Source organism: Stylophora pistillata, chromosome 7, assembly GCF_964205215.1.
Source record: "Stylophora pistillata chromosome 7, jaStyPist1.2, whole genome shotgun sequence".
NCBI lineage: Eukaryota > Metazoa > Cnidaria > Anthozoa > Scleractinia > Pocilloporidae > Stylophora > Stylophora pistillata.
Genome location: NC_142525.1, coordinates 741,731 through 761,069, shown reverse-complemented (window position 1 = coordinate 761,069; position 19,339 = coordinate 741,731). Strand labels below are relative to the sequence as shown.

General features: G+C 37.1%; 2 protein-coding genes across 36 annotated transcripts; one reads left to right on the top strand and one right to left on the bottom strand.

The window, feature by feature from the left end:
• Positions 1-682: 682 nt before the first annotated feature.
• Positions 683-18,573, top strand: LOC148726055 (uncharacterized). Of its 35 annotated transcripts, none has more exons than XR_015989980.1 (10): positions 683-2,062; positions 3,843-3,966; positions 6,375-6,654; positions 9,562-9,687; positions 12,285-12,390; positions 13,813-15,853; positions 16,408-16,465; positions 16,884-16,973; positions 17,865-17,910; positions 18,217-18,573. XR_015989980.1 is itself a non-coding variant. In XM_088728484.1 (4 exons), the coding sequence occupies exons 3-4, from the start codon at positions 16,441-16,443 to the stop codon at positions 18,384-18,386; spliced, it is 195 nt and encodes a 64-aa protein (XP_088584610.1). In that variant the 5' UTR covers positions 9,694-10,954; positions 12,285-12,337; positions 16,408-16,440; the 3' UTR covers positions 18,387-18,573. The 35 variants fall into 35 exon arrangements, 3 of the variants coding, with proteins under 3 accessions (XP_088584610.1, XP_088584608.1, XP_088584611.1); XR_015989983.1 differs by lacking the exon at positions 9,562-9,687 and adding an exon at positions 11,619-11,924 and having other exon boundaries at positions 721-2,062; positions 6,375-6,426; XR_015989982.1 differs by lacking the exon at positions 9,562-9,687 and adding an exon at positions 11,622-11,924 and having other exon boundaries at positions 722-2,062; positions 6,375-6,426.
• On the bottom strand, positions 2,281-3,615 carry LOC148726056 (uncharacterized). Its single transcript, XM_088728486.1, has one exon. It carries the CDS (start codon positions 3,202-3,204, stop codon positions 2,482-2,484), a length of 723 nt encoding a protein of 240 aa, XP_088584612.1. The 5' UTR covers positions 3,205-3,615; the 3' UTR covers positions 2,281-2,481.
• Positions 18,574-19,339: the final 766 nt, after the last annotated feature.

The window sequence follows — 19,339 nt, the reverse complement described above, 5'->3', positions numbered from 1 at the left end:
TTTCCATGTAAAAGAAATGTTGAAAATGGATAATTAGTAAAATTAAGGATAATCTGCCTCATGCAATATTACAGCAGAAAAGTAAATCTGCATACTATGGCCCAGTATGAGTTTAAATTTTGCCACTTACGGCACGCCATGTACAATAAATGATACATGCGGCTAAAACTTGGCTGATACATTACCAACAACTTGGATTTATTATCAGCAAGAGCTTTTGACCTAAAACGGGGTTATAAACTTCTTGTATCAGCTGACGAGGGTATCAACTGACACTTGGTTAACATGTAGACCCAAAGCTGCCTTACATACACATAATCCCAGCTTTTAACTTAGTTGACTTTACGTAATCATTAATTTGCCATAAAATTCTATTTTACATTGGTTGCTTGCTGTGATTAATTTGACTTTTGAGCAAGTGCAACACAATGGAAAATTATACATGTATTGTTGGCTTAGTGATAGAGCATAGAGCTGCAGAATCCAAAGCTCTACCTCTTGACTACTCATGAGGACTCATTTTTCCTTCTTTTTTCCACAATAATGAGAAGATAAAAAAGAAAATCTTTCTCTAATATTTCATTTGTCTGGTCTCAGAATGAGAATGCTCATGGGGAGATGCATGTCACAGAGTATCCAGTTTGGCATTGTCACCCAGACCTTTGTCCTCTTGGTTCCTAATTAAACAACAACAAGAAAAAAAAAACTGGCCCAAGACTCAACTCCCTGTAGCAGACATATTTTAAGAGAAGTGGCTTTTATTCAGTAATTAGTGTTGTATGTTATTAACAACACAAATAACAATTTCTTTTTGTATGCAAGCTTGTTGGAACTTAACCAAGCTGAGAGATTTTAAGAAAGTTGTTTCTTTTAATTTGTAGTCTTCTGTGAAAGATCAGGAGGAGAATAATTAAAAGGATCTTTATGTCGCATGCTTTCAAATAATTATAAAGATCTTTAATTTACATGATTTTGAATGTAGTTAACTGCATAGAAAGAAGGCCTCATGTACTTGACAAGAAAGAAAAGGTTAAGGGTGGGGGGAGGGGCAAAATTTTCCTTGCAAACTGGAAGCAACAGGAAACCAGCAGCAAGAACCAAAATCCTATACCTCTTAAAAAAGTTTTTGTCAAAAAAAATCCAACCAAATTAAACAAGATTTTTTACTGCTAAACTTTTACAATGACAGAAGAATAACAAAGGACAACAATTGTAGGCAACAATCCAGGGATTCAGAGAGCATCAAAGTCAGCTAAGGGGATATAATTTGCAGCTCGGACCATGGACACTCGAAGAGAGCTCTCTCTTAGACTCCGTTGAGTCATTAATTTTGAACATGTGTGTTCTCCCAAGTTACAGAAATATATCAATATTGTATAATTTATATTAATCTGGTTTTTAATCGAGGGTAAACATAATTTTGAATTGCATTAATTCCAAATTCCAACTTCGACATTTTGTTATGTCTTAAGTCATTTCGGGATACAATGATTCGCAACTGTAATTAAATTGTAACAAATAAAAAAAACGTAAATCATAAGTATCGTTAAATTATTCTCTTAATTTCTTCCTTTGTACCCCTATGAGAGCGTAGTTAATTGAAGTGGAATGGTTGGGGAACCATTTGTTGAATTTCTGTTGGCTTTTTTGACGTAACCGTGCACAACGTTCAATTGTGTACCCTGTGTACCCTGTGTATGTGTACACAGGGTACACAGGGTACACAGGGTACACAGGGTACACAGGGTCCACAGGGAGTCTATATGGAGACTGGGTAACAGGGAGTCTATATGGAGACTGCTATGAATTACTTGCCGAACAAATGGCGCTCATTTGTGGTTCGCTGGTGCGTTTGAATTCTTTTATCAACTGTTTTGCTTAACAACTCTAACGATGGGTTTTACCTTTTTTCAATGGGAAAACGAGAATAGCGTAAGTGCTATAAATGAAAAGCAAGTCGTTGGCGCCGTGGAGTTAAAAGAAGGGACAACAGTTCACTTGTCAACTGGCCGGTACAAGGGTCGAGCGGCAATTTATAAAGCTTCGATTTTGAAAGTTTGTGGTGAGTAAAAATTGCGATATTCGGTAGAATCGAATCGGTCACTTGCATGTCATTTTCTAAAGCGTACGCTTTATAATGAAACAAATACATCAGTAAGCTAAAGGTTTCAGTATTATTTTACTCACGTTTGATAAGCTGCGAGCCCAGCGAAAAAAGACAAACAACTGCTTAGTCTGCAGTTTAGGATAACTTCATTACAATTTATTTATTACAGTTTATTTTTTTTTTTTTTTTATTTATTACAATTTAATGGCATTAATAGTAATACATAACAACAAAACTAATATAAATAGCCATACGGATAATCTGTAAAGGAGTCCAGGACCCCATAAAGAACAGATCACCAATGAATATCTACTAAAATAAGTTACAAAGTAAAGTATAAAATCAAAATAAAATCAATAGTTCAACAATAATAACTAATTTAATGCACGATCCAGTAAACATTTCTTGACTCCCCGCTTGAAAACATCAACACTTGCTGCCTTACGAGTATCGTAGGGCAAAAGATTCCAGGAGTCAACTATCCTGTGAAAAAAACTATATTTAAGTGGATTTGTTCTTGCATATTTCTTCTTAAGAGATAAATCATCGTATTTCCTAAATGAATAATGATCCGCATTAGAATAAAAATCTACGTATGAATCGATATTGATGTTACTTATTCCATTGAGAGCTTTATATAAAAAAGTAACATCAGCTAGAAATCTCCTATTTTCTAGTGACATCAAATTCAGCTTCTTTAAACGAGTCTCATAATTGTCCTCAGTCTTTAAAATGAACTTGGTTGCTCTTCTTTGTACTTTTTCAACTTTTTCTATGTTCCTTTTGGTGTAGGGTGACCATACAGCAGAGCAGTATTCAACATTCGATCGAACTAACGCGCAGTAAAGAGTTCTCAGAGTCGTAGTATCATCCAGACCTCTACAAGTCCTTTTAATTAGCCCTAACATTTTGTTTGCTTTCGACACAATAATATCAATGTGCGAGTTCCAGATAAAATTGTCAGTAGTTGTAACTCCCAAGTCTTTGAATTCTCTAACTTCTTCCAAGAGAGAATTGTCCAAGGAATAATTAGAGACTAAAGGTTGCCTTTTCTTTGTTAATCTCATAACTTTGCACTTTTTGACATTAAAAGCCATGGCATTGCGAATACTCCAATGATGAAGATTATCCAGGTCCCGTTGAAAACAGAATTGATCACTAACATCATCAATGACTCTTGAAGTTTTACAATCATCAGCAAAAAGCGCAATGGTATTTCCAGGGAGAACAACATCGGGCAAGTCATTCACAAAAACTACAAAAAATAGCGGCCCCAGAATGGAGCCCTGTGGGACACCGGACGGAACTTCTAACCAAGTGGAGGAGACGCCATCCAACACAGTTCTTTGCCAACGATTACTCAAGTAACTCTCACACCACTGTAGTAGGGAGCCAGAAATTCCGAAATTACAGAGCTTCCGCAGTAAAATTGAATGATTCACTCTGTCGAAAGCCTTGGAGAAGTCCAGGAAAGCAACATCCACCTGTCGTCCCTCATCCAAAGCTGTGACCCACTCATAATGAGTGAGAACCAATTGTGACCCACAAGATTTCCCCTTCACAAATCCATGCTGCCACTCAGATAAATAGGGCGAAAGAAGTTAAATAGGGCGAAAGAAGTTACAGTTACAAGAAGATTTTCATTCAAATATTAATTTCTTAATTGTAATTAAGCCCTTCACTCCCAGAGTGTTAAGTCAAAATTGAGTAGAAATCTTTGAATTTAATTTTGCAGAATCAACAAAAATAAACAGTATAACATGAAAATGCCGCTTGACAACTTACGTTTGAATTTTAACACACAAGAGTTTTATGCAAAGAAGTTACAACCGCATAAAATGAAATCAAACCCTGACTCGGTGAGGAAAGAGTTAAATACTATTTGTACTATCATTCCAAATGAAATGATTAATTTAAAGACTATTTTTTGGACTGATAGTATTTATTGCAATAAACATAGTTTATGATTCATTAGGACTATTTGACTATTTGAGGATAATTTTTATTAAATTTTCAATAAAAGTAAAAGAAATCAAATTTCATCCTAATATTACTACATGTTGCTGTTAATATACAATTGAAAGTAATTTACGCGTAAACCTAAATTAAGCACCTAAATAAATTTCATTGACTATTTGAATTTTTAGTCAGGAGTTGATGCACGTATTTATTTTTTAGTAGTTGCCCCGAAGTTTTCCTCAAATTCCTAATAATTCTTAAATATTCCTGGAATTTCCAGCAAGTTTTTAGATTTACAGTCTTTCAGGGAGGTGATTAGTGCTCTCAGTTGGAAATCCTAGGAATTTCTAAGAATTCCAAGTCCTGTTGGCTATAAACATGGAATTTTGGAAAATTTCTAGGTTTTTAGAACTAGAGTTGTTGCAGTTCGGAATTGAATTCCTGTTTGAATTTACTGTGCAAATTCACATCTCTTATTCCTAGTAATTCCTAGGAATTACTAAATACAGCATTTGTAGTGTGCAAATTCCATGAGTATATGCTCAAATATGCATTACAATAAGAATTAAGAACTAACCCTAAATCAAATTCTTAGAAATTCCTAAGAAAAAATTCCTAGGCTGTGCTCTACTTTGTTTCAGTACTTGATTGCATTCAAGGATAATCTTGATTTGTCACCTTAAAAATATACAAAATGGAAATATGTAAAGATGAAATAAACAATTTTTAATAGAAGAGAAAAATCGAGTTTCCAGATGGGATTTGAACCCACAACCCTCCATGATCTTGTCGGATGCTCTAACCACTGAGCTACAGGAGACTCTATGGTGAGCAAGGGTCAATTAGTGGGTATTGACTGGAACTGCATCACCTGGCTACACAGCCAAACATCAGCTAGTGCATAGAAGCTCACTAACAGCATCATGCTGTCACATTAAAGCATCACATGCATTTAAGTATCACATGCAGCCAACCAGCCTCCAAAGTGAGCATGTAAAGATGAAATAAACAATTGATAATAGAAGAGAAAAATCGAGTTTCCAGATGGGATTTGAACCCACTACCCTCCGTGATCTAGTCGTATGCTCTAACCACTGAGCTACAGGAGACTCTATGCTCACCATACCCTTGCTCACCATAGAGTCTCCTGTAGCTCAGTGGTCAGGGCATCCGACTAGATCACGGAGGGTCGTGGGTTCAAATCCCATCTGGAAACTTGATTTTTCTCTTCTATTAAAATGGAAATAATTTTTTAAAAGATATTTGTACCTATCCAGATATCAAGTTTAAATTGTGCAGAAAAGAAAGCATATGTTTTTAAAAACATTAAATCTCATCTCCATCCGAGTGTAACAGAAAGAATTTTTATGACAAACTTATGCAAAAAAACTATATATGCTACCTAAAGTTATAAGCAATTGAAATATTTATTTAATCAATAGTTTTGGGAAGATGGTAAATTTTGAGCTTAGTTGCCAAACAGTAAAGAAAATTTGATAGTACGGTATCAAAATAATAGTGTCTAATTTCCTAGACACGAAGAAAATCTCTGCAGTTGATAAGCTTCTCTAAACAGGTGGAAGCTGTTCAAAAGAAGTTTCACAATGCTTGTATAAACGTTTGTGAAAGGATCACAAGAATGAAAATGATTGTTACCATTTTTTATGCTGTGCTAGCAATATTTTCGGCACAAAAATGTGGGGATGTGGGCTGTGTCCCTCCAAAGTTTTGTTTGAAGGAGCCCCTGCTCTGCTGCCTATGGTTTTAGTAACCTCCCTGACTCAATGGTGTGTTAGTCTTACATAGAATTGTTACAAAATGGAAGGAGAGCCTTGAATAAAGAGCATTATGTATTACCTCAATTTTCACAATTAAAATAATTTAGGTTCTATTTCTCGTGACCTTGACTCATAAATCTTTTCTTAGCAAATCTAATAAAAAAAAACCAATCCCAGCTTATTAAATACTTACCTAATCCTCCCAGCTTGACAAAAAGTTTTGGTTTCTTAGAAGACAGAGTACGATAACATAGTAATGTTCCAGGTCCAAGGCGCCAACAAATGAACATCATCATGAAGACAACATTCAGTTTTGCCAGTAATGTTTGACATCGTCCAGTTTCTTGCATAAACCATCTTATCTGCAAAAACTGATTTGAGTAAATCAATTATTTGCTATCATTCTTTGAGAAAAGACTCCTACCAAGATGTGGTTATTGGAGCGTTTTGAGTTATTAGAGTTTTGTAAGGTATAGGTATTTGAGTTTTTTTTTATTTGTTTTATTTACCATTTTTCATTTTGATCTTAGGATGGCTTGTCGCTGGCTGCCACCCAACAGGCCTACCATCCCGATGAATTGTGTAAGTCTGATTCACTGAATATTGGTATCCTTTGATGGGAAAACATTGCAGAAGTGGCAAATTTTATCGTTGAATGTTTGTTGGTCTTTCTTATCATGCTATCCAAATATTCAGTCTTGAACATCAAAACCACATGTGAAGAAAATTACGGTGAAAGAAATAGTACTGTTGTTCCCGATGGCTGAAACTCATTGATTGCAAAGGCGTGGTCGAAGTTGGACAATTTGGGTCAGTCTTTTCAGTCACCTGTTTGCCATTAATTACTTCCTTTTTTGCGGGTTGTTCACAAGTGAACATTGGTCGCACGCTATATATGCGGCGTGGGATAATTATCCCGTTCTTTCATTTCATTTTAACAGATTTTAAAAGCTAAATGTGATTAAAATTTTTCATGAGCTCTTATACGTTTTAAGAACTGGGTCTCAGCTTATAGCTGAATATTTTGTGTATATTTTTGAAGATGATTGAATTAAGTTTAAGAGTTAAAAGTTTAGGGGCTCGGCTTATAGCCAATAAAATACGGTATCTGCGTATTTTATTTGTATATATAATCACATGACTTCAAGTGCAATTTGGGTAAATAAGCATGAGGAAATTTTTCAAGGACTAACAAAATTGCATGAGCCCGTAGGGCAAGTGCAATTTCTGGTCTTTGAAAAAATTTAACAGTGCTTATTTATTCCAAATTGCACAAGAATAATCATGTGATTATGTACTAATAATATACATGAAAAAAATACGACATAGCTTGTCATAATTATGCAGAAGAAAAGTGTGTGCATCACGTGCAAAAATAATTTATTCAAACCCATGTTCCTAGTCGAGGGTCCCTTACTTCTTTTTCTTGGCAATAGAAAATACGAGTCATCGCATTGCTTGAGACCGGATGTTGACGTTGTTACGAAAACAAGGCAAGCTAGTTCTTTGACTTGAGTTCAAATGCGATCTTGAACATCACGTCCACTGTCCGCGTCCAGGTTCTTTGGCTGGCAACGTCGACCTGTCGTGCTATATGAGCCAAGAAACGAAATGGAAAATCTGTCCTTTGCGAAATAAGAATCTGTAGTTTGCCAAAGGACTTTATCGCTGCGTCTACTAAACAACGCCTGGTCAGAGTGCCCGGGTAATGCGTCAAAAGTTACTGGATGGGGGAGGGGTGGGGAGATTTCGAAATGCGGGAATTGTTTTCGTTATCATTTCTCGTATGAATGTTTTTGGCCATAGCATGGATATGTTTCAGGGTTAATTGGCATGCATGGATTTTTTTTTTTCATTCAATTTCGGTCAAATTCACCATGGAGGTGGAGAAGAACAGCAAGCTTCCTTTCCTTGGCACCGAACTACTCAACCATGCACCTCGGATTGAAACCAAGGTATATGTGAAACCAACAAACACGGGCCTACTATTACACTACCAAAGCCATGTAGACAATCGCTACAAACGGAGCTTGCTGAAAACTATGCTGGATCGCGCACACCGATTATCTTCCTCCTGGGCCCATTTCTCTGATGAGTGTGATCGCCTAAAGAAAGTTTTCGCACGGCTTAAATACCCGGAACGCCTGGTAAATTCTACCATTAACACCTTCTTACAATCAAGAATTGTTGGCACGCAGCCCACACAGACGCCCAAAGAACCAATATCCATTGTTCGTGTGGTCATACCTTTCAAAGATCAGGAATCAGCAAATTATGTTAAGAAAGAGCTCAAGAATCTTAGCATGAAGGTGCAGACAACTGTCCAGCCAGTATTTGTTAGCCACAAAGTTGGCCAAGATCTTAAAGTACGAGAAATCAAGCCACAGATTGTCAACCAACAACGCGTCGTTTATCAATTTCAATGTGACCTGTGTGATGCGGGTTATGTGGGCTATACACGCGGACACTTACACACACGCGTGGATGGACATAAACGAAAGGCATCTTCAATATATAAACACTACCACGAACGGCACAGCGAAGTCCCGAAAGACCTACTGAAACGTTTTAGCATTCTAAAAAAGTGTAGTAACAAGTTCGATTGTTTGGTGAACGAAATGCTTTTTATCAGAGACTTAAAACCCACTCTGAACGTGCAAAGCGATTCAATTCGCGCAAAAGTATTTGTTTAATTAGCTCGTAACATATTTATGCTAATTTAGTGTTACACCTTGCCACAAACTTCATTTTTATTTCTCCTTGACAATGGCGTCATGATGACACCGAAACGTCGGTTTTTATCGTTAGTTTTTGCTAATTTTTCCTTTGGCGAATATTTTTTTTGTACTTCACTCACCCTCACCCCTTAGTTATTTTAATTGTCAGTCATGTTTTAGCGACCAACACGAACCAGAAGCAAGACCTTTTCTCTTTTTGTATGCCTTGACGCTACCACATTTGTATTGATAAGTGTTAATACTCTTATGGAGGCGGTCTGCCTGAAAATTTGGACAAAACCACCACCCAAGAACTTCCGCCGGAAAGTACGTACACGCATATCTTTACCACAAACGTCACGCGATATTCAAAGGAATAGCTTAACTTTGTTGTTTACTTTCCACCATTCTGGTTTTAACATCTTGTGCAGATAAACAACTGCACGAAGAAAAAGTATTCGCTGAAGAAGGTTTGTTTTAGCCAACGTGTTGCTGCACCCTCCCCTGGATGGAAAAACGGAAAATTTTCGTCACCTCCAAGGAACAAATAAGTGATACAATAATAGAAAAGGGTAGTTAATTTAATTTCAACAAATAACAAATGTATGTAAAGGTCATCGCCAGGATAATCTCTCGCCAGAATTTAATTTTGACCAGGAAATGTCATTTCGCAAACTACAGATTTTCCATTTTGCAAACTACATTTTTCATTTAGCAAACTACAGACTTTCCATTTCGCAAACTACAGATTTTTCAAATGAATAAAGGCTGATAGTTTCGAAAGAAACTGTTTGGGGCTGCGAGTTTGAGGAAAATAAAATGATCAGATTTCAATAAAATTTTTCAAGTCATAAGGCACATGTGATGATATTTTGAAGACTGACGATTGAAAAGAACCTTCTTTCCTCTGATAAAAATTCTCCCAAGTTATGACGACCATATCCCTGGTGCTAACATTATCTTACTTTTCTCAATGCGACAATGACATTTTGCGTTTCAGTGTCGTTCACGCTGGCTGTGATTCGTGAAAAAAACTTTTCAACCAAAACCCAGATTTCTGTGAACTTTTGCTGAAATTGCAAATACATTGCACTGGAAGTTGAAGCTCTCAAACACTCAAAGGAAAGTGAGTACTACAAATGTACTCGATTTGTTGAGATAGCAGTGACACGACTCAATCAGGTTCCAATGTGCTCTTCGACAGGCCTCCTGTATCATTCGCAAAAAGGATCATCTACATCGATCGCACCAATAATTATTAAAGAGTACTCGAATTGAACTGGATTGCATACCCTTTTGCTTTTGGAAAATCAATCGATTGTGAGCTCCTTTTGCACATGCACCGCACAACGATATTGAAGACTACGACGCTTCCATTAAAGTTATAGAGGGAAAAATTGACATGAAAAGCTGTCTCAAGAGCTCGTTCCACTATTGTTTTCCGACAAATTTTCCTCCTTCACTTCTATCGCGGGAAACCCAATCCAGCGCGTAGTGAAGCATTAGAGAAGGAATAGTAGAGAGAATTAGCAAGAGGACGGGTGTAGCGTTGCAGTTGTGTCTTCCGTTGCAGTTATGTCCTCACAACTAATAACCACTAGGCGGATTCGTGCTGACGTCATTGTTTACATATTTGTTGATTTGCATACGGCTTTGCGTAAAGAAGGAAGCATGTTAGATACAAATTGACTTCAGGCAGCCAAAGAGCTAGAAAACCTTAGTACATGGTTAAATTTTTAGCTCTTTGGGTGTAATATTCAAGGAGAAATAGTCCATCAAAAACTGCAAAATTTCTGGGTGGCAAAAGCACTAATGAGCTCATACATTCTACGTAAAATTTTGAGTTTTTAAACCCGTGTTGCACAAAAAGTATTCAATGCATCAGGCTCGTATTCATTGGCCAAGTTAATCGTACTTTGACCTTTCGATATTCAGAACTGATTTATTTTTAGCTCCATCAGAAACTGAATGGCTTATGCTAATGAGGCAAATATTGTAAACAAGGATTCCCCTCTAGAATGTGGTTTTATTTCTTCCAATCAAAAGGCGTTGTGAACATGTCTCTTGCTTGTCACTTCCCAACTAGGGGAGGGATGCAATGCAAAAATATTAATTGCAAGAAGATCATTAAGATTTCCACCCTCGAAGGTTAAGAATTTCACGGGATATCCTTGTTTCATGAGCTATCCTAGGTGTCGTTTGGGACACTTCGGATTGGTGAAAGATTAAGGTTCTGGTTGCGTTTTTAACTGCGAATTATTGGCGAAATTTTCTTCGATAAGTTGGAAAGCTAAGGAAGATGAGAATTTGACGTTGCCTCGTGGCTTCGATTCCCTTATTAGTTTGGAGTGCGTTGGTGATCGAAGTTGTGCTTTTCTATCGGAACTAGTACGGTAAGGTAAGGTCTCGGTTGCACTTCTTGCTAGTATTTTTGTTAAATTAAAATATTACAGCCACTCTTCTAATATCGCATTCAAGTTTCGGGCTAAATACTGTCAGATGTATACCGATAAAGCGTCCGAGTAACTACTAACCTGGATTCATTGAATCCTTGTGTCGAGGGATGATTTTTTTTTATTATTTTGTTTGGGGCATGCAAAACTAGATGATACATAATTAAAAAACGAGACAGATCTCCGTGTTTCAATGACCGAAAATTTGTGATTTTCTTCCAGCCTCATTATAATTTTTATTATGTTACATGTAGCAATCTCATAGTGTCTACATTGATGGTTATTATGGAGACAATTGAAGACATGTATTCATTGTAATTGTATGGGACTATGCAAAAATTCAACCTCTGGTATGGTTGATGTCAAACATCATATATCCTGGAAAGTTAACTCAGAAACTTTTGACACGTATGATGAAGATCTGGTATCTTTTATAAAGAATAGGGTGCTCTCTCCCATGCTCTCCAGCAAGAAACAGTTGAGTTACAATGCATTAAATCATTCTCTTTGCTCACCCAGAAGAGAACAGAATTGCAGCAAAATTACTCTTCACTTAATAATATGTCATCATCATCATCATCATCATCATGTTTATTTGTTCAAGCAGGTTGAATTTATTGGCAACTGTATAAGCTGATGTGGACCTGCTGTTTTCCCACCCAACCCACCCCAGAGGAGGAAATCCAGCACACAGTAATCTCGTGCGTGGGAAATTAACGTCTCTTACCCCTTACCCTTTAAGAGACGGGACCTCCGGCTTTACGTCCTATCCGAGAAGACGAAACAATGTGAGTGAAGTGTCTTGCTTAAGGACTCAACGTTAAGCCCCAGCCAGGACTTGAACCCGGGCCGTGTAACCCAGAGTCCAGCGCACTGACCACTGGACTACTCATTGAAATCAGTGGCTGACGTAAGCCACTTTCTTTCTTTTGATCTATTTAGATTAAAGCCCTTTGAACTAAATCATAAGGAATATGATAATGCTTTGCATGTTAATTAAAGGTTACCACACTTTACATACTTTTTCAACTATGTGTTTCAGATATTGAAATGAAATAAATACTAATTCATGCACAATTGAATACTTAATTCAGTACAGACTATTGCCTATTATTAGCAATTATTGCTCCTACATGTGTTAGAAAGAACTTGGTCTTGTTGGCTTTCATTGTGAGCCTTTGGTGATCCATATATTAGGGGAGACACACTGCAACTATCTTTGCAAAGAAAATACTAATCTTTTCACCCTTACTTAATTTCATACATACAGGCATGGATGACAACCAGCAGCAAAGCAAAGTAAACAAAAATGCCAATGAGGTGGTAAGCTCCATGGTAAACATTTTCTTGGAAAATTATGCACTAGTTATGAAAAGGTAAATGTTGTGATTAATTGTTGTCCTTGGTGTAAGCATAATTTTCCTTTGGTTTTGTTAATAAAAATGAATGAAAATTCTTTTTGTCTAAAGAAAGATAAAATGTAGCTCCTAGAGTGTAAGTTATGATGAGATGATGTGTCACCATCAATTTGGCCTCTATTAAAAGTAAAAGAATTAAACTAAGGATGAAACTGAACCACAGCATACCTATACTAAACCCTCATTTTAATTGTATCAATATTATTATTTTTCTGGTGTTCACCCAATAGATTCAATCCACTGACAGACAAATATGGCACCTGTACATTTTACCATTACTCTTAGGCTAAGGGACATGTAGAAAGCAATATTTCACAAAACAACAACGTATGCAAGGTTTAAATTTTTCAGAACTTTACTGCTTGTTTTTATGAGTGGTTCCAGGATTTTCTTGCACAAAGAGGTCTGGTTGAGTGTAGCAGTTGCCATATTTTTCAGTGTGATGGTTTCACAGTAACTGTTGTATGAAGTAATGTACCCTTCTCCAATATTAATTTTGCAAACTTGTCACTGACAAAGAGCTAGTTCATGATTAGACACTGATCATTTCATTGATTGCCATGCTCTACATTTATCGTTGAAGTATCACCATATTTATCTGTGTATAAGTGGACTCTTTATGACGGAAAAATTAGCCCAAAAAATCACCCTCGTCTTTTACACAGATCATAGAATGATAAAGACCTGACCCAAGCAATCCAAGAAATTAGCATAACAATTGCCTGAAGTCCATTAGGGAAACCAGGTTCACAAAACCAGTTCTAATTGTGTTCAAGTTTTGTCAGTTTTCAGTGCGATCTTCATCGATGAAAAAGTTTGAAATAATAAATTTTATGTGGCTGAAACAGAAACCTAGTGGGGCTGATTTCTATTGTATTTTCTGATCTGTAGAGCAGACAATTTTCCTTACAGCTTCAGTGCTGAATTCTCATTTTCAGCGAATCATTACAGTAACTTAGTGACCTGGCAAATGCTGTTTTCTTGTGCGGTCTTGTTTGTTACGTTCGTGTACCATCTATGTTAAATATTGTGTAGTTTCCAAGATGGCCGTGTTTTCTTCAAGCAATCCTTCGAAGCTCTTCGGTGTTCCTTTAGTCTACTAAATCTCCTTTCAAAAGGTTATTTAAATGCATGAAGATTTCATTTTCAAAACGATTTACAAAAGATGGCGAATTACTTCACCAGTAAATCGAAGTGGTTGTATATGCTTAAATCATGAATCGTGGGGATGTAAACAAGTGCTACTAAACTTCACAGCACATGGTTACATTATGCTCTGCAGTTTTTTTTAATTCACTGTGTTTTCAATACATTCTCAGAAATAAGAGATCAACCATATGGGAAATTAATTTTCTCTCTGTCTGAATTTTTCTTTCCTAGAAATAATGAAAAATCTGATTTTCAACCTTCAAAATGGGGTCAACTTATACATGGATAAATACGGTAATTAACTCCTTCGCTATCAGTAATCGCATTAAAGATTCTGTGTTAGAAATCACAGCACCATATCCCAAAATCTAATGTTGTCCTCAGCACAATTTCATTTTTTGAGCAAGGCAAAGCTAAAAATCAATCAAGGGCCACACAGAGATCACAGAGACAACATTGCTATGTATAATGTTTATGTACTCAGATATGTAAAAGCTACTCTATTCATTCGTTCATTGTCAATACTCTCCCTCATAGTAAAGTAAGTAAAGTCTGTTTACGAGCCTAGTGGCCCATTAGGCCGGAGCTTAACTCCGGTTTCTGTAGCGTGAAGTGACTAGGAGTATTTCTACCCCCCCCCCCCCCCCCCCTGGATGGGATGCTAGTCCATCGCCGGGTTTACCCCCAGCATTAAACTGCCGGTACCCATTTATACACCTGGGTGGAGAGAGGCACTGTGAGAGTAAAGTGTCTTGCCTAAAAACACAACACAATGTCTCGGCCGGGGCTCAAACCAGGACCACTCGATCCAGAGTCGCGTGCACTAACCATGAGGCCACCGTGCCTCCACATACTCTCCCTCATAGTAGCTATAATTTTTAGCCAACTTGGGAAATAGCAACCAAAAATGGACCCTTCTGGACATCCAAACTTTTAAATTTCAAGGGGAAGGTTCCCCAGACTTTGCCATCCAAGTGGGAATAAATGGCTGCCACACTGTCATTTTGGTCCCTCCTAGCTGCTCAAATGTTGTCCCTTCTTTCCACAATCTTACCAAAGCCTCCATATGTGTAGTAATAAAAACATTACATATGATGCACGATCCTCGCAGTAGATAGCGCTATCTACTGCGAGGATCGTGCATCATATGTATCTAATACCGCAGTACAAAGTATAGGAACTTCATATATTTCATTGTATCTCATTTATCACTTTCACGGGTTTATTACGAATTAACTTAACGGCCTGCTCCCAGTTGGCTTGTTAGCTCAATTGGTAGAGCGCTGCACTAGTATCGCAGAGGTCAGTGGTTCGAATCCTGTACAGGCCTGATTTTTTTCAGGTCTGATTTTCGTTATTGCTTAAATAGCGCTATCTACTGCGACGATCGTGCATCATATGTATCTAATACCGCAGTACAAAATATAGGAACTTCGTATATTTCATTGTATCTCATTTATCACTTTCACGGGTTTATTACGAATCAACTTAACGGCCTGCTCCCAGTTGGCTTGTTAGCTCAATTGGTAGAGCGGCTGCACTAGTATCGCAGAGGTCAGTGGTTCGAATCCCGTAGAGGCCTGATTTTTTTCAGGTCTGATTTTCGCTATTGCTTAAATAGCGCTATCTTCTGTGAGGATCGTGCATCATATGTATCTAATACCGCAGTACAAAATATATGAACTTCATATATTTCATTGTATCTCAATAAAAACATTGAAGTGAAGAGTGCTATCTCAGCAAGAGATGATGATCATGCACACTTTTAATAGAGTCATCCTAGCAGATGTTTTGCAAGGTATTGCATTCTTTGCTCAAAATCTAGTTTACATAGACCTGGGTAAAAAGAATGGGGTGTAGCAGTCATTCAGGTCGGTTAATTGCTCCAAGCTCTAGTTTTATACCACTGCTCATTTTGTTATCTTTCTTGCCAATACTCTTTCTGGTTATTTGGGTTTTCTTGGGAACTCAGGCTCTTGCCATTGAGAAGAAGCATGATGTGTGTTTACAAAATTAAAAGCAAAGAAAAGTGAAAAAAATTGGAGATTAACAGGATGGTATCAAAGACTGGTATAATTCTTTTTTTTGCAGGGGGGTAGTTTTTTATTTTTGAATCAGAGTTTTAGCCTAAGTATGTCTAAGTTTCTACACTTGTTGTTTAGTCTTGTGATTTCTTACTTTAAGAAGTAACTAAAAGTAAAAGTTTTTGAATTTTTTTTTTATTACAGCCAACTGAGTCTGTAAATGGAAAGTAAACTAATAAATAATGATGGTAAGGAACAAATTGCTTGCACTATAAATTATTGAAAGTAGTCTGCACTCTCCATATTTTCTATTTTTAATTGACATGCTTTGCACAGGTGTTGTGTAATAAGTGTGAATAAGACTGTGCAGCGAATTAGCTCGTGCTGCAGCATCCCATATCCACTAAATTCAATAGAAGACCCTTCGGTCATTTCACGCCTTATTGGATCTTGACACATCCTTCAAAGAAAAGTTGTTTGAGACATATTTTTATCGTAAACATTTATGAAGCTTTCTTCTGATATATAGTTTGCTAAGATTTTAGTGAAACTACTTTAGTGTGCTAACAATTTTTTTCCCGAAGGACACCCGCAAAAGTGGGAAGTAACCTTGAGCTTGTCGCATGCGATTAAGTCGTATCCCTAAAAACGAAAAATTTGCATTACTTTTATAATATTGAGGTGAATGCTTTGATACACAGTGGCTTTAGCGTCTGCATATCCTCTTATGTTTTTCTCTGCACACCTGGGAGCCGAGCAAACTGGTAACCACCCATATTCTCTCTTTTTTTTTTTAAAATAGGATTGTTGATCAATTTTTGCTGAGTTGGCTACCATGGCTCAAGATGGAGGACCACGTGGTGAGATAAACTAATTTCTTCTCTGCCTTCCTGAGAGGGTTTCTCATACTTTCAGATTAGAACAGAATTTTGGCTAACCTAACAACTCAACAGGAAATCGTCCCTGTTAAATTGAATGTTCTAAGGAGTTCTTGAAGTTGCTTTGAGGTTTATCGCCTATCATGAAATAAAACCAGTGAACAAGGCTGTTATGAATTACACACAACTTCAGATGAGGGTGTCTGGCATAGTGAAGTACTGGTGCATTTCATCCCTGAGAAGCAATCAAACTACTGTTTTCTCACTTATAACATTACTTAAAAATTAATAATCAGCGACTTAGGTGTCAGGCATATCAAAGAATATTGGCACGGAAAGAGGTACTCTCCCTAATGGTTCATGTGCACATCGTCATCGTCATGTTTATTTGTTCAAGCAGGTTGAAATTATTGGCAACTGTATAAGCTGATGTGGACTTGCTGTTTTCCCACCCAACCCACCCCAGGGGAGGACATCCAGCACACAGTAAGTAAGTAAGTAAGTAAGGACTTTATTTATAGAGGGGGACACGTAACAGCTGAAAAGCTGACAAACCTGTGGCCCTCTAACTAGATTATACAGCATTACAAAAAACTGATAAATAAATAAATATATAAATAATTACAAAATTCTATGATAGAAATAGCAGGATATATTAAAAATATTTAGAAAGATAAAATTAATTTATAAAAAATTAAAATTAGATAATGTGCTATTGCTTAATATTGTTTCAAAGTTGTCCAGGTTTTTATATGAGCTTATAAAATGCTTTTTCACAGCTGTTTTGAATAGTTTTATACTAGGCTTATTTTTGATATCATGGGGAAGGCTGTTCCATAACTTAACTGCGTCAACACTGAATGCCTTGCCACCATCGTTATTTCTTAGGTATTTGGGACACACTAAATTTAAATTGCCATGTCTAGTAGACCTATTGTCTACAGAACTGTTCGTCTTGAGCAAGTCTCTGATGTAAATCGGAACATCGCCTTTAAGGCTCTTAAAAATCATTGTACACTTATTTAGTTTGATTTCATCAAAAAAAGGCAACCAGCCTAGTTTACTAAAGTTTACAACACTTCTAGAATAAGAGTCCACTCCAAGAATTACTCGGGCAGCCCTTTTCTGTAACCTTAGGAGACAGTGGAGTTCTTTAACGTCGCAGATATTCCAAACCATGCTCCCGTACATAAGGACGGGTTTAATCAAGGCGTTATAGTATAAGAGTCTTTCTTTTATTGGAAGGTATCTCTTTATCTTTTTCAATAAACCAATACGCTGAGAAAGCTTGGCCTTTAGGCTAGAAATGTGGCTAGAAATGTGGCTAGAAATGTAATCTTGTGCGTGGGAAATTAACGTCTTTTACCCCTTACCCTTTTAGAGACGGGACCTCCGGCTTTACGTTCTAACCGAGAAGACGAAACAATGTGAGTGAAGTGTCTTGTTTAAGGACACAACGTTAAGCCCCAGCCAAGACTTGAACCCGGGCCGTTTGACCTAGAGTCCAGCGCACTGACCACTGGACTACTCACGCCATCTGACATTCTAGGGTGAACGTTATTGTATCTTTAGTATGAACATTGGTGGTGATATTTTTTGACAAAGGCCATCACTGGACGGCCATGTTTACGGATTTTGAAGGAAGTATTAGACCACAGAGGCTCAGGGCTAAACAGCTTTGTAAAATGTCGTATATTGATGTTACTAAGTGATATATATCTTATGTTTTGAAGAGCATGTGATTAACATGGACTGGCTGGAACAAGAAATAGTTATGGGAGAGCAGCTGGAAAGAGGAAGAGAAGAACAAAGAAAAATGGAGGAGCAAACAAAAAGAGAGAAACAAAGAAGGGGAGAGGATTATTTTTCCGACACATACCTATATATCTATGTCACACAGTAATTCCTCTTTTTTTCAAATATGTGAAATCATAATCTCTTGGAGAACTACTCTATCAGGGATATAAATTTAATGTATATTGTTTCTTTTTTTATTTTGAAGTGAGCTTAATCTTGTTTATAATAGAACAGCCATATTAGTACGTCAATGTCATCGGAAGACATTAAATATTTGGAAGAGAAACTTAAAACTTGTCCTTTGCTTACATAGATTTTTCTTTTGTGAAGCCCTACTAAGTGACTCTTGATGTCATGTTAAGTTTTCCTTCGGTTCCACATGTAAACAGGCAGCACGTTGGAATGGGACGACAGCAGTTCATCCTAAGTCACCAAGGGCTTCTTTTTGCAATGAACCCTTCAATTATTCTGTTACAATGTTTTATCTGGCGGTGAATAGTACCCGTGAGCCTCTACGAAGACGTTCACTTTGCTTGTCAAGCAAAGATAAATCAATAGTTTGCCGTCAATATATGCACATGCATCTGTGTATACAGCGACTTTTGCCTGAAGACATTTTTAACGCTAAATTGACTTAAATTCCAGGGGTGTGAATAATATGCAGACCCTTTTCAACAATCAGAACATCACAGTGGTGAAACATAACACCAAGACTTACATACTGATAAATATTTTATGGGGAAGGCTACATTCTCTTTTCCAGCAAAATAATCTCAAACTAAGTGATATTTGTCGAATAATCCTAAGGCTTTGTGTAAGGGATCCTACAAAGTACCGGCTAAAATTATTGACTTCACCTGGGCATAGCCTTCCGACAACTACCCCCCGACCCAATATTTTCTTACGCAAATTAAGGGTGCACTTCCAGCGATCTAACTTACAACTGCAGTATATCTGTTTATCCCTATTTCCATGTTTTGAGTGCATTCGAAAATCAAAACAATTTCACAGCTCTTACTCTGCAAGTGCAGTACATCCAAACTTGACATATCTATTATT

Excerpts from the sequence above, each read along its gene's own strand:
- LOC148726056 (XM_088728486.1), bottom strand. The coding sequence starts at position 3,204 with ATGGCTTTTAATGTCAAAAAGTGCAAAGTTATGAGATTAACAAAGAAA.
- LOC148726055 (XM_088728485.1), top strand. The coding sequence starts at position 16,441 with ATGGCTCAAGATGGAGGACCACGTG. Across the intron at positions 16,466-18,216 it reads TCAAGATGGAGGACCACGTG|AGCATGTGATTAACATGGAC; the intron begins GTGAGATAAACT and ends TATGTTTTGAAG.